Source organism: Falco rusticolus, chromosome 3, assembly GCF_015220075.1.
Source record: "Falco rusticolus isolate bFalRus1 chromosome 3, bFalRus1.pri, whole genome shotgun sequence".
Taxonomy (NCBI): Eukaryota; Metazoa; Chordata; class Aves; order Falconiformes; family Falconidae; genus Falco; species Falco rusticolus.
In genome coordinates, this window is record NC_051189.1 from 26,074,348 (window position 1) to 26,090,010 (window position 15,663).

Consider the following 15,663-nt stretch of genomic DNA (forward strand, 5'->3'; position numbering starts at 1 on the left):
TGGAGCTCAGTGTGCTCCTTCCCTGCATAACTGCCACCACGGCTCCTTAGGGCAATGGCTCTGCCCTCCCTTCCTTCTTCCCCTTTGCCTTGGAGCAACAGATGCATGTGTCTGCTGTCAGTTCACCTGCTGGTCTGTGCAGTTTAGCCATTCTCTGGCTTCACCATCCCATCTTCTGGTCTTCAGCTTCAGGTTCAACTGCTTCTTCATGTATCAGGAGCACAGGCTGCCCTGCCTGCCCCTGGGCTCCTTCCAGGTGTTCTGTGCAGGACCAGCATGGGCTTCTCCCAGCACACCAGAATGAATGGCTTCCTCCTAAAATTCAGTAACTTCAGTACTCGGAATATTTGTTTCTTCTTCTGTATGTTATGGCTAGCACCTGCAGAAAGGACAAGAAAAGTATGATACTGCCTGTTCCAGTTGATGTGTTTGTTGATTTTCTGAATTCATGTTTATGTTCACATTACACAATGTATCCCCTCAAAATGAAAAGGGAGACCCTTTACCAATGTGAATTAAGGAAGGGTAATGAACACCAAGTTTGGAAAGAAATGTGTATGTCCCCGCATCAGAGCCATGGTTTTGGTATGAACCACCACTGCTAACAGGTCTAATACAAGAAATAGCAGTGGGGGCTATTTAATTCTGTGCAAAAGACTTACAGATGCAGCTTTTTAAGAAGCACAATTGGATCATTTAAAAGAAAGTACTGCGAAGTTTAAAGCAAGTGTGAATGTGAAGTTCGCTTGGGGAAGGAAACAGACTTCTACTGATCAGAATATGGGAAAACTTCAACAGCAGAAATAAAGTTTGGTAATAACATTGATGGCCTATACTTACAGATATTTGGTTTTATTGTTTTTAAGCTGGTAGCATTTGACCTACTACTGTTTTGAGAAGAAAGTTAGAGAATTTAAGTTAAAATCCCAGCTGTGGTGTCATCTTGATAGTATTTTACTTCCAACGCTGTTACTATCATGTGTACTTACAATGAACAGAATTTATTTTAATTGGAAGAGCTGTCCAAAGAAAACCAGACATTTTGTTTCACAGCTAAAATATCAATATTTAGTAGTAGTGAACAGACTAAGTTATATCTCTGATACTGTAGTTATTCATTGTTTTAATATAGTAACCGAGATTTTACTGTAGCTGCCAGTATGAAAAATGCTGACTTTTAAAATACAATATATGAATGGACTGAAGGAGAAAACCTTGATAGCTCCTTTACACTGAAAATTGTCATGGTGTGATGTTCCCCAGATTTCCTACTGCTAAGAACACTGTTGTTTACATACTGCTGAACTTGATTTTTCCTGCAGGGAGTGTCTGACACACAAGCTGAATGTTTTCATAATTGTAACAACAAAATACGATAGTGTTTAATTTTCTTGCGTTTGTAATAAGACTTTGTTGACTGTTTAGTCTTAAATTCTTTTATAAAATGTTGCCTGCTACACTGCAAAAAATCGCATCTGCTTTCTTTGTATTCAGATCAATGAAGAACAGTATTTGAGGAAATGCTATGTCAGGTTTGTTATCAGTACTCTTCAAATATATAAAATATAAGATGACTGATCTGTTATTTTGGTGCTCTGCAGAGCTAGCAGTATAATCTCTATAGTACACCATTTAAACCAAACATTTAATAGAAAAACACAGTTTCAGAATTTTTCATTTGGATACCTTTAGAGTCTACTGAAACTAATAAATGGGCATTTTCCTTCTTCATTTCCATCATTTTGTATCACCTGGTTGCTGAAATTCTATCTTCTGTATTCCACCAGTGAGCAGCTACAGCAGAATTTTGGGTTTGACTTTTTTTAAGAATTATGACAGTAGATCAAATGGTAAATGAGTTATATAACAGATGTTTTACATTTTTCGGTTTACCAGTTTTTGAGGTCTTGTTTCAAACAGTATTTTTCTGATTAAGACACTGTGTGATCCCTTTGTATTTCTGCAACACTTGACTTTTTTGTCAGTAATTACTCTTAAAGGACTGTTTGCTGAGCAAGCAAAATAAATTTCACCTGTGGTAAACCTCACACGTCCTGTAATATAATCAGTACAAGCTACTCTTCTGAATTAAAAATGTACAAAAAGGAAGATTCTTACAAGTTAAGCTACTTTGGAAAGGATGAAATACAGGTCAGATAACCCAGCAGATGAAAGACTGGCAGTGTAATGCTATGAAAGTGAAATGTGATTGTAAATTCCCTTCTCCTTGCAGTTCATTCTTAGCACTGCTCAGACCTTGGTATAAGCACATGTGCAGTCAAGCTGGTGAGGGTATGGGCTCAGACCTTTGTCCTGACAGCCTCTGTACATTGGCATTGTTATAGAGCTCCTTACAGTGGCCAAATCCATGTGGTAGGCACATGGCATATGTGCCTGATTCCAGATGTACTTCACCTCCTGCATCCACAAGCACTGCAGGGTTTTTTGGTAAAGAAGCATGGAGTAGCTGGAGCTACCTGGCAGGATCTTTCCACTTCACCTCCAAAGCAAAGAGCGCCACCCGCCACACATCCGCTTCTGCCCCAAGGGAGCAGCTCGGTGACCAGGTGTGACAGATGGTAGTCATCTCCCTAATCCCCTGCACGATGCTCAAAGACCACAGCAATAAACAGAGTGTAAAAATGTATGTTGAATAACATATCATGAAACATTGTTCCCACAGGAGTTCATGGGTATTTTATAGCTGAATTGAAATTCATGTAAATTCCACCCATGCTATTTCAAGATAATTGGAAAGTTCTCTTAAAAATTTCTATCAAATTAGGAATATTTTTTTCCCTTTTTTTTAGGTAGGCTAGTTTGAGTTTTGCTGTTTATCATTGTACTGTCTCACTGGAGAGGGATCTCAAACTTATGTTGCTGTTGACTATGGAATTGCTCCTCTCTCTGTGACTCCTAAAGTCCTATAAGATTTTAGAGCTGTATCTAAGAACTATCTGATCAAATTCTGAACTAAAATATAAAAGTGTCATATGCCTTTGCATCTGCATTCTTTGACTTGTTGTTGTCAGTCCCTACAGGAATAGATACATATAGATATTCTTATTTATTACCCTAATTAAGTTTACTATAGTGCAAGATATGTTTAGCAAATTGTAATTACTAGTATTTCTTTATATATAACAAAAAAATTAATCAGTCCATCTTTTCATTTCCAATACCTTAGATAGGATTCTAGCTCTCCCTTAGCTTACAAAATATAATTACAAGTCATTCAGTAATTTTATTAGTGAATACCCTGAAGACTACAGGATGCATATCTTCTAGACTGGCTCATCTTTATATATTCTGTTTCTTCATGTATTCCCTTACCTGTCAGATCACCAGATATAGTGACATAATCTTCATTACTTAATTAAAAGTATTAGTCAAGGGTTTTTTACCCCAGACATATAGCTTCCGAGCAGTCTGTTGAATGGCAACAGGTCTAAAAAATAAACCATTTGACACTGGGAATATTATCTGCTGGTCACCTAAGAAGAACAGCAGGAGAATAAATGCCCATTTATTATTTGAGGAATGCCATGTAATGAACAAGCACAAAACCAGAATGAAGGCTGTATGTGCATCCATTGTTAAAATGTATTCATTTTTTAATGCACTGCAGTTTAAAGTACTTCTTCTCTTAACATATACATTATGCATGTATATATTTACATATATCAAAAATGTAGGCTCCTTATGGGGGCTGGGGGGTTTCTTGGAAGGAGGGAAATAAAGGGGAGGGGGAGCTTGAAATTCTAATTAAACCTAATTTGCAAGCAATTTGCACTAGCAGCTCTACATTTCAATCAAGAGATTTCCAGGTGTTTGGTACACATGTATACATGGTGAGCATTTCCCAAGAAATGAAATTTAATGGCTGCAGTAAAGTGAATCAGAGGCCTTACCCTGAAGCAGGATATTTGCATCTCTGCTCTCTGTGAATCTTTACTTCATGGATGCATCTTTCACTTTTGCACTGCCCTTGTTTTTTTTTAAAGAAAGTAGATGAATAAGTTTTCTACTGAGTTACACTAAGAGCCTGCTGAATTTCCAGACATGCATTTCATGAATGTACTTGTCTTTTATAGAGGCAGTTCATTAGTTCAATTTACTATACACATTATAGCATACCTGAAATCAGAATCCTTGAGCTATGGGCACTGTGCATTCATGCAATAAGGCATCCACCATTAAAATCTTCCCAGTTTAAATGGAAACGGTGGGCAGAGGGGCATTACCTCATTCTTTACCTCGGAAACTGAGACTCAGAAACGCTTTGTTTTTTCTCAAGGTCACTGAGGGTAACTGTTGCAGACTCAGAAAGTTATGTCTTGATTTAGCACTAGTTTGTGCCAGCTCCCATGGAAGTCATGTCAGCAGCATTCCCATCTTGTATTATTCTCGACCTTCCTTTTTTTCTTTTTGGGCAAAACCTAAATGTCACAAATTGTCACCAAGCTAAGCAGTTCTTACAGGACTATCCTGTGCAGAATGGTCTGTACCGAATGTGAGACTTTAGTCTGGGCCTGTGAATGGGTTAGTTCAAGTAGGCAGCAAACTGAAATACAGGTAATATGTTCCACTTCTCCATGCTGCTGGTTTGAAGAGCAAGAAATGAGCAAGTAACTAATGAGCAGAGCTTTAGAGTCTACAGAAAAGTTGCAGCAACATGTGGAGCTTTCAGTGACCTTTCCTTTGTCAAGGATGCTTCCACCCTTAGAGCAGCAAGCGCCATGTCTGCACTGAGCCTGGCCAGGAGAAGCCAGCATGTTCACTGCAAACATCAGCTGAGTTGGAGGTTGTCTTGATAGGTTTCTTGATGTCCCAGATTGTTGGAATGAAGTGTTATAGCTCTGCCCCTATTTTCAGCAGGTTTTATCTACTCCTACAGGAAGAAATTGCCAGACCAAGACAGGGATTTGTTTCTGCACTTTATGTCCACATTCAGGCTAGGAAGTTGGCGTCTTGCAAGGAAGCAACCAAGTGAGTTTTATCTTCTCCTCAGTGTCTACAGCAGCTTCTCTAGAAAGCTTTATCTGTTTAGGGGATTTAGAGATTAACAGCATGGCCGGAGTGTATACTGTCTCTGGATGCACAGATTAAGTGTGAGGAAATATTGACTTCCCCTCAATTTTTATCCTTCCAGCTCTAGATCTGTGATGAATACGGAGGGGAAGGAGAGCACACAGGGGAATAAAATGAGAAAGAGGGGTGCTGCAATGTCAGCTAGTTGGGTTTCTGTGACACAGCCCAGTCATCAGGGACAAAATTGCAGATAGTGATGGAGGGTTTATTACTGACAGAGCCTTTGTCTTTACCCTTTTGCCCTCGACAGTCATGAATAAACAAGTAAAATTTGAACACTGTGAAAAATAACAAAATAACTTTCTGAATTTTAAGAGCCTCATGTGCTAGTTCAGAAGAAAATGATCCCAGCTGCCAGCATTTCCAGGAGTCCCAGATATCTCCTGCAATGCAATTATGCAGGCTCAGTAGAAAACTATTCTGCACATTTGGAGCTAAAGGACAATATAATAAATGACTGCAGTGAACTACATTGCTATTGCATCAGATTGCATCTGAATCCACTACTGGTGGGTTTTCTGGTGCTGGAAATCTGCCCTTCAGGATCTCATTGTCCTCTTGTTTGTTTGCTTACATCCTCCTTGATACTGCAATACCAGTGTGAGTTCAAGGTAGATTAGAAGCAGCTATTTTGGAGCAAGCAACCAAAAGCCTTTGTTTATTAGCCATTATCACTTTTTTTCCAGTGGAGAAAAAAAGTCAGCTGTCTGTTTTCAGGCAAGTGAAACTTCATCAAATGGTCAAATTTTTTACAAATGGAGAATTTGCAGCTTGATCCAAGAGTGATTTCAGGAAAACCTGACATTAGTGGAGCTTCGTTTACTTTGAGGAACAATGCTAATTCCTGTAGTTCATGATACAGCCTGTAGCTCTAAAGTCTCTGAATATTGCCATGAAAATATTCCAGTGTTATTGTGCTACTGCTCGCTTAAAATGGTCAAAGACTTCTACAAGCTTACAGGAATATAACGAAAACATCATCTCAATAAATAAGCAGCATAACATAGCAGGACTAAAGTTTGAAAGGGAAAAATGAAGTGCAAAACTGTCTGGCATAGTGGAGAACTAAAATGTAAAACAATTGAGTTTGGTCCTAAATGTATTTTTTAGTATATTGAAACACTTTTTGAAATTATCACACTAATTGTAACCTACTGATCTCTGTGGCTACAGGGGAACCAGGGACACGAGGCAGTGTCTTCTACTGTGGATCTCCCACTCGCAGCAGATATGCGGAAAGATGCAAATGGGATTTAGACACCCAGGCCTTAATTTACTCCTGTAGCTCTAATGACTAGATGTAAAATGTACCGTTGGCATATTCTCTGAAGAACAGGTGACAGAATGTGAATGTCAAAATCTTAATCTTCCTTTCACATTTTCTTGTATTTTAATTAAAAGATAGAAAAATGCTAAAAAAAAAAAAAGTAGGACATCTTTCTTCACTACTGGAGATCATCCTACCACAAGTTCCAATTAAAATATTGAAGTATTAAACTCAGGACATTTTATTTTAATCTATATTGTTGAATATTGTTCTTGAATATACTAATGTACATCTTCAGGAATATGCACAAATTGAAATGCACTTACTTTGGCTTCTGTGCAGTTTAGTATAGGTTTGCTTTTACAAATAAAGGTACGTTTGTACATTAGATTTCATATAAAAGCAGGTTTTTTCAGAGTAGACTAGAATGGCCTTAAAATACCTTTGTACATGGAAATGAACAAAAAGTATTAACTGCTTTGAGTTTTAATTTATATGTGCATTTTAAACACACTTCAGAACTAAAAGGTTCATGTTGATCTTGGGGGCTTGCAGAGCTTTGCAAATCCCTGGCACTCTTCACATATTACCACATGGTTTTTGACTTAGCTTGAATGGGTGAACATATCATTGCATTGCCAAGTTTTATGAGTCAAGTCATATGCAAAGTCTTAATGTGAGTCTTACAGTTTTTTAATAACCATGTGATTTGAGGCAAGGGAAGGTGAGACCTAGAATGACTCCTAGACTTTTGGAATAGGTACTATTAAGATTAAGGTACCTAAGTAAGAGTGAAAAGTGTATCTTAATATAATACATATATAGGTATACACGTGTGTGTATGCCTAATATAAGTTTGGACCGTTGACAGAATAACTGTTGTGCTCATAAGTTTAGGCGGAAAAGTGTGGTACTCCTTGCAAAGCTTTTGCTCAAGCCAGTAGCTGTCACTTACTGTGAATTGAGCAGCCTCAGAGAAGCTCTTGAAGCCCTCTCCTCTGGTTAACCTGTGGGTTATGTTAAGGCCTTGCTACAGTTAGATGATTTGACTCACAGTTCTCATTAACGTTCACCTGAAAGATATCAATGCTTTTGGATTTAAGACTGGAGTTCCTCTTGTTAAATCCAGTTCAGTCATGCATTAAGAGCCAAATTATGACTTTGAAGGATAGTTTCCACTGGGTGGAACAATGGAAAGGAAGAGTAACGCTGAAGTAATATAATCCCTCTCTGAACATCTAGCCCCTGTAAGGGTTCCTCCCTTTGAAGCTAGCAGCTATCCTACACAGTGCTCATGCCCACATCTACAATTTTACACCCCATGGTATTCTCCAAATTGCAACTCACATCTACAAAATGGCATTGGGGATGGCTAAGCCAAACAAAATCTGTTAAGAATTTTAAAACAGCAACATCCCAGCTACTATTGTGTAAGAAAAACAAAGCACGGCAGTCTTGATTCTGGAGAATTATAGGCATCAGTTTTAGCACAGATTAGGGGAGGAGAACAGCTTAAATTCCTCAGTGCACTAAACAGCTGCAGAGCTCCTCTGCTGAGATCTTATCCTCTGACTCAAAGTCCTCCACTTGGAGGTTATGGGTGCACAGTACAAACAGGTGATCTGGAGCTGTGGCTAAAGATTAGCTGCACTCAACCAGATAAAAAAAGAGTCTATTTTGGCAAAATATTAATACATGGTGTTGGTTGCATTTTCCTCCAACCTTGTCAGCATGCAGAACATAATTACCGCTATAAAACTAGAGTTCATTCTGCTTCTTTGAACTTTGGGCTATACTTTAGAAATAGTTCACTACTTCAGACTTCATGTTGTTCCTGTCTTAATGACCAATGGGGACATGATGTACATGTGCAGGCCAAATGAAGTAGGTTCTAATTAAACTTAATTAAAAATCAAGATGACTACCAGTGTCAGTATAGATCTTGAAAAGATAATAGCTTCAAAAAATGGTGTAAAAAAAAATAATTGAATTTAGAAAATGAAAAATTCCACAAGAAAACCTGTAGGCTTTTTAATAGTTCCTTCCGCACTAGCTAATTAGCCTCTTAGATTTTGAAAACTGCTCATGAAATGTTCTGTTAGTATTGAAGAGACTTTTTGGGCATTATTTGCAATCATGAAGTCTTTTGTCTGGACTTTTTCCTTCCTTTGGCTTATTCAGTTTTGGGTTTTTTTTGCCTTTCCTTTCCTCTCCATCTATGGGTTTGTCTGCTCTAAAATTAAAATAGGTTTAATAGTTGAGTTCTCCTTTCTATCCATGAATCAGCTGAATAGTTGTACTCTTTCTGTGATAGGATATTTTTAAATAATGATTTGGAAGTTTTACACAAATATCTTTGCCTATAAATACATTGTTTTGTCTAGACTTTAAACTCAGGCTTTTCTTGTGGGTTTAATATGTTTTGTACAGTAATGTGTGTACACACGTGAAAATCATACAGAGATTTCAGTGATAGAAATTTCTTCCAGGTATCAATGAGCTGTTCCTTATTCCTGAGAAGCTAAATCCAAAGGTTAGAGAATTGGTGCTAAGAGCAACCTTAGGTCGCTAACATGATGTGGCTATGGACTCGGATTCTTTCCTATCTTCTGATGCTATTCAACCACTTTAGATAACCACTGATGCTTATTTAGTGCACTGGAAATCCTGTAGTAAAATAATGCTAATATAGTGGTTCTTAAGCCACTTCTCACGCTGGTATTAAGGATGCAGGCAGAGGAATGAAGGTATCACCATAATTGTTGATCTTTGCCTGCCATCTATGCCCACATCACCACGGTAAGATTTAAGCTGTTTCAGTTAACAGTAAGGGAAGAACAAAAGCAATTTTAACATCAGTGCTGTTACCATCTCATAGGTACTAATCTAAGCATTAAGTTGCGCTGTGTAATTGCAGGTTGAATTAGGTCACGCTTTGTCACCTGACTTATTCCAAATTAAAGTTCCTTCTGTTAGATTGTCCTTGTAGCAGGAGCAATATACTTTAATAAATGAACCAGCTTGGACTACACTTCCAGAAATGTCTAAAACTACAAAATTAGTCAGTAGCAATTCATGCAGCATATGACAGAAATGCTGTTATTGTAAGGGAAACCACAGAGCTTGTGACTACAACTCACAATTTAATCTGAACAGTCAGTTGAACATAAACCAGTTGTAATAATATTTGAACCATAATATCTGATATGTGTAGGAGAGACAGTCCAGATTCAGATGACTTAGAAGGAAAAACAACTACTATTACAGTAGGGACATTAATTACTTTTAACTGAAGTAACAAATTCTGTAGGCAGTTCTTAAAACTTGCTTGTACACAAATCCCTTTCTCCTGCGGGGGATCCATTTACTGTTTAGATTCTAGGCGAAGAGCTTACAAACTGTCTACAAACAGGTCCTCAGGTGATATAGCCTGGAAAAGGAGCAGTGACTTACTTCATGTGCTTTGCAGCAGTTTGAAGAAACTGATGTGAATCCAAGAAGCAGCTAGCGGAGCACAATGTTTAAACTAATACGCCCTACAAAATTAGTTTGGGTGCAGGCTACAAGGATGCAGCTACACTGTCACTGGCTCCAGACATACTTCATTTGCAGTTAACCAAGCTATACTTGGACTGTTTTCCACTGCACAACGTACGGCACGTCCTGTGTTTGTACACTCCTTAGCATAATGGGACCCTACTCTTGATTGGCCTCTAGACTGTGCAATGTTACTAATAAACACCAGCAAAATAAATGATCCCTTAATACATTTGATATATTTCCTCCAACATGCAACAGCAATTTTAATACGTACACCAGCACAGCAGACTGTGATGTATGCTATATATTTTTAACACAATGGCTTTGATCCAGACGTTTCTGGCACCATCTTCTACTGTCTTTCATCATTTTATAATGAAGTTATGCAGGGTGCTGTAGATTCAAGGTAGCTGTGGACTAATATTAAAATGAATGTAAAATAGAAATCTAGTCTATTAGCAGCCTTTAGACAGCTGCCGTGCAGACAAACTGTTTGTTAAAAGGAAGAAATCACTAAATAGATGGAACAGATAATTTTTGTCCCAGTCTTCATATGCTGTGCTGCAAAACAAATGGAAGTCTGGGAGAGAAATCCACTGCTGCTGCCTGGTTTTTTATGCTTTATAGATAATTGATTTTGAAAAGCTAGTATCACAAAAGAGGAATATTTAGAATTCTATTGATGTCCTTCTCATGATAAAGTACTTGAGTTCTTCTGCAAAAAAAAAAAAATAAAAAAAAAATTAGGTGAAATAAATTCAGATGTGGTAGATGTCTCACCAAAAATTAAACACTGGTACTGAATATAGCAACATTTCTTATGACCTCTCTTATGAGGTTATGGGACAGAAAATAATGAGATTGGTAAAGGAAAACTGCTGTTACTTCATTTAGCTGAGATCTGGTCAACATCTTAAATTGTCTTCATTCTTATTGTGTATTAAAATGGAGCCAAGAGGTCACAACCAGGACTTGGCATTAAGAGAGACTCTGTAAAGATTGTCTCCTACAATTTTACAGTCAAAGCAGGAGTAGAGAAGAAGCAATGAACTGGGGAGAACTTTTACAACGGGTCATAAAACTGCTGTTGAATCTGTGGGTGGCATTTGCTAACAACATAGTCTAAAGTGACAGAAGAAAGGGAGAACTCATGAGGAAGGGGTATGAAGAGAAAAAAATAAGAGCAAGGATGGCGAGAAGGAAGTGTGTCTGGCAGGCAGTGAAGTGAAGCTGAAGTGACTGTAAACAACCAATCGTTAAAAAGAAAACAATGTTGAAAGTAAAACTACAGGGGGAGGGAAAGTCACATGCTGGTATCGGTAGGTGCCTGATAATTCTTTCTGAAGCTGCTTCAGTAGCTTCACATACCAACCTTGATCTTCAGACAGAATGACTGCCTGTTACAACGATATTGGTTTGGTTCAAGGTGAACCATGCATGCACTTTCAGGATGTTTTATCTCCACCTGCCTTCAAATACAAAAGAAAGACAGTGTCAACTTCTGTGCCATCTTGAAATGATTCCTATTGACAAACTTCTATCAGACATCTTCAGATAAGAGTAACCCCCCCCCAAAACAAAACAAAACAAAACAAAACCAAACCACACCAAACCCCCAAAACCACAACGAAGTCATTAGAATTTCATGTACATAAAGTTATGTCTATGATTTACTATGTACTTTTCAGACATATGAAAAACAATATTCTTCTCCCCAAGCACCACGGAAATTAAGACAGCTCTTGGCGCAGGCCAACAGAAGGAGCAGCAAAAAAAGGAGAAAGGCTTTTTACTCGGATAACTTTGCTAAGAAAGAAGTCTTTTGAAATACTTTGAAGTTCATAGATTTAGTGAACTTGCTAAGGATGCTACATAGGGAGATGTTGCTTAACATCCCGAGAGTCTCATCTGGACTACTAACACATTCTCTTCCCTGGACTTACAAGATCCAGCTCATTTGATATGCAGGCAAACTGCCCCTGCAGAGGTTTTTTCTCTAGATCATTACTTCAGTATCTCACCTTTGCTTGCCAAATTCATTTAGTACTGAGGCAGAACTCTTTTGCATATCATCCTTTGCTCTGAGTCTTTGAGAACAATGTTGAAATTAAGCCATGATGCCAGGGGTTGATGCTCTGCTCTCCGCTGCCATGAATGATCAACCTGGGTACATGGCAAATCACTTGTTTGTGCAAGTGATTGAAAGCAATTTTGCCAACAGAGATATTTGTGTGGTTTGGAATAGCATTTAATCTGAAAAGATAATTACGGTTGTCGTCTTTGTTATGCAACTAGAATCTATGGAAAGAGAATCATATCACATCTCTCAATAGCATACAACTAGGTGGTAGAAACTCGGTTGAAGTAGACAGACAAAAATAACTTTGGGAGGAGTGCAGGAAGGCTATGGATCATATGCTCATTTGTTTAATGTCGACCTATCTCTACAGCAGAGAGTTTAACAGGTTCCAGTGAGGACTTACACCCAGCATGTACAGCTGCAATTACTGTTGGAGGGTTAGAAGCCCCTGTGTGGTGTCTGTTCATAAAAGCAGTAATACCTCTCTCCGTAGCTACAGACCAGACTTCCTGAGCATCCTTTCTGTCCCCCCTTGTTAATAACCAAAAACAAAAAGAGGAATGGGATACACTGGGTAGAAAATAGGGCATTTGAGGTAATACTTGAATAAGTTGGTTAGATTTGCAAGTAGAAACAAACCAAAATGTTTGTTGGGCAAGATGCTGTGAATGCTTTACTTATTTGAATAAACCTATAAATGAAGGTTGTATTTTTTTCTTCCTTAAAGTGTTAATTTGTGTGCATACTCATGGCTTCTGAGAGGTGAACAGTCACATCCCACATAGGTTCAATGTGCCTGGGCGAATTTACTGAAGACTAATCCACTGAGGATTATTAAACTCAATGATACCATCTCTAGGTACATGGTGTTCCTGGGCTGCAACTTCTCAAGAGAGTTGGAGAGCATTCCTGCTTGTCTGGTTTACCTTCCTTCTTTGGTGATTGTTATTAATGCTGCATCTTCATCCAGATGCTCACCCTTAAATAAACCTCTCCTCCCTTCCCAAAGAGACAGCCCCCTAATATTCTGCTCTTCCTTCCCTAATAGATGGGGATTGGGAAATAAATGTGGGAGGAATCAAAGAATAAAGGAAAGGAAACATCAAGTTATGCCATGGGAGGTATTAGGAAAAATTCAGCTGGGAGGGTGGTCAAGCATTAGAGCAGGCTGCCCAGGGAAGTGGTGCAGTCACCATCCCTGGAGGTGTTTAAGAGACATGCAGATGTGGCCCTTGGGGACATGGTTTAGTGGTGGACTTGGCAGTGCTAGGTTTATGGTTGGAGTCAATGATCTTAAGAGTCTTTTTCAACCTAAATGATTCTATGATCCTATGAAAAAGAGAGGAATGAGGAGAAATAGCATAGAGCACTCCCCATAATGGGGCAATCACCACTCATGGAGCAAGAACTCTGGTCTGATCCAACACATCTGTTCTCAGGATGCAGCTAAAGAGCAATGTAAGTAACTTTTGGTTTTCTCAGGATTAGCAATGCTTTGGTTTTTTATGTGGATCAGTTGATCCAGTAGGAGAGAGGCAACAAACACTTCTCCTCATCTGCAACAGGCACTGCAAAATTCAAGCTAAATATAAAGTTGCACTGTAAATCCCACTTGCTTTTGGCACTCGGTTAAACAATTGGGAGTGACAGATAACTGTGCAACAGTGAAATGGTGTCATTAAAAGGTGAAAGATGGGCAACTGTAATTGAACAGAAAGTGTTACAAGGAGTTTCTGTGGGGTCCATGACTTTGGACACTGTGTGTCTACAGCTGTTAGGCTGTTTGCTCTGTAGTTTTGTTCCGTCTGGCTGGTGAAATGCAGCTTTGGAGGTTGGAAACACAGCAGCCGCCAGCTGCCGGAGCGCTCTGCGCTCCACAGACCGGGCCTGACCGGGCAGTTTTCTCCAGGGCAGAGCGCCGGGGCGCCCCAAAGCCGCGTGGTTATTTCGCCCGTGAGCCGGGAGCCCAGGCTGCCCAGCCGCCGCAGCGGCGGGACATCCACCCTCCCTCCGCCGCCTCAGTCCTCCTTCGCGGAGGGCATCTCCTGCGGGCGGCGGCGCGGCACGGCCCGAGGGGACAGGCCGGCCTGGGGGGCCCAGCCCCGGCGGACCCGCAGGCGGCCTCGGCCGGTGACGGCGGCTGCCGGGACGGGGCGGGGCGGGCCGAAACCTTGGCGGCGGCGGAGGAGGCGGAGACGGAGGAGGCGGCGGCGGCGGGGCGGTGTCGCGCCGGAGCGTGGCGGCCCGGGCCCTCCCCCGCCGTCTGGGGGCCGCCGCTCCGCCTCGCCCGCCCGGCTCGCGGCTGCCGGCAGCGACTCCATGCGCCCGGGCCGCCAGTGCGCAGCCGCGGCGGGGCGCAGCCGGGGAGGAGGAAGCGGCGCGGCGCGAGGGGAAGGAGGCCGAGGCCGGCGGAGGCGGCTCATGGCTCCGCGGGCGGCCGGATGAGGCGCGGGTGTGCGGGCCGCTAGCGCTCCCCGAGGCGGCAGCTGCGGTGGGCGAGGGGCCGAGGCGCGGCCGGCCCCTCTTGCGGCGGCAGCTCCGGCTCCGTGTCGGGGGCGCGGCGGCAGCAGGTCCGGCTCCTCGTCGCCTCCCTGCGGGCTGGTGTTATGGCCCCTTGGGGGAGCGCAGAAGGCTCCCCGGCTTGGAGGTCAGCGCAGCTCCTGCTCCTCGTCGTCTCCTGCTGCGGTAGGTACTGGGGGGGTGACGCCGCCCGTCTGCCTCAGTCTCCCGGGCCGGGAGGCGGCTGCCCGCCGCGGAAGAGGGGGAACAAAGCGGCCTTTCTCCCGGCCGGCCTGCGGTGGCGGGGTCCCTCGGCCCGGCCCGGGCCCCGGCGCCTGCCGGGGCCGCCGCCGCCGCGGCCCTGCCGGGGTGCCCGCGTACTTCCCCTTTCCCGCCCCGGCTTCGCCTCCGAGCTCGGCTGCGCCGGGGCTCGCACAGCTTTTGGCTTTTCTCTTTCCCTCTGTGCCTGTGGGGGTGGGCGGAAATCTCCTCAGGGAAGTCCTGAAAACTGAGGCTGGGATTCGGCCCAGCTGCCCTCGGCTTTCTCTCTCGCAGCTGTGCGTTGCCGGGAACTCCGGAGTTGGCGTGGGGCCGCGCAAACAAACCACCCCCAAATCCTCTGAGTCACGAATAATCGCTGTCTGTGGATCATGGGGATACCTGGGAGATGTTCCACGTCCGGCCGGGCTGGCAGGGATGCGGCCTGGGGCCGTGGGGGGCCGCCGGGCCGTGGGGGCTGGCGCTGTGCGATGAGTTTGTGACACATCAGCAGAGGCCTTGAAGCCCTTCCAGGGACCTCTGCTTCTGCTCAGCCGGCGTTCAGCTCGCACCCGAACAGCATTTCGTTGCTGGTGGTAAACCCATCTTTACACAGAACAGCTAATGGAAAATATTTGCGTAAACGTGTTAGGGAATGTCCTTACGCTGTTTTTTACAGTGAAGGATCGAAACGTGGATACTGGACAATGAGAGCTGTCACGTGTTTTCTCACACAGTTGTTTGTTTTATGAACTCGAGCGTAGGTTGTGTCCGTGGGCCCCGGCACGAGAAGCAGCCTTTGGCACAGAGCTGGACATGTGCCTTGCTCAGAGGAGGACAGCAACAGGGGCCGTGGTTTAGCAGTTTCTGGAGTAGATGCCTTTGCTTTAACCACGTGATTGAGCATATGGAATTGAATCTCTTTTAC

The 15,663-nt window shown here is 42.3% G+C and overlaps 1 protein-coding gene across 1 annotated transcript in view; it reads left to right on the forward strand.

The window, feature by feature from the left end:
* The first annotated feature begins 14,272 nt into the window (after nt 1-14,272).
* Nucleotides 14,273-15,663, forward strand: part of LRP12 (LDL receptor related protein 12) — a 48,810-nt gene continuing 47,419 nt past the window's right edge. Inside the window, exon 1 of the mRNA XM_037379549.1 lies at nt 14,273-14,663. Within this exon, the coding sequence (XP_037235446.1) occupies nt 14,585-14,663 (79 nt within the window). The 5' untranslated portion in view covers nt 14,273-14,584. The remainder of the gene's footprint in view (nt 14,664-15,663) is intronic.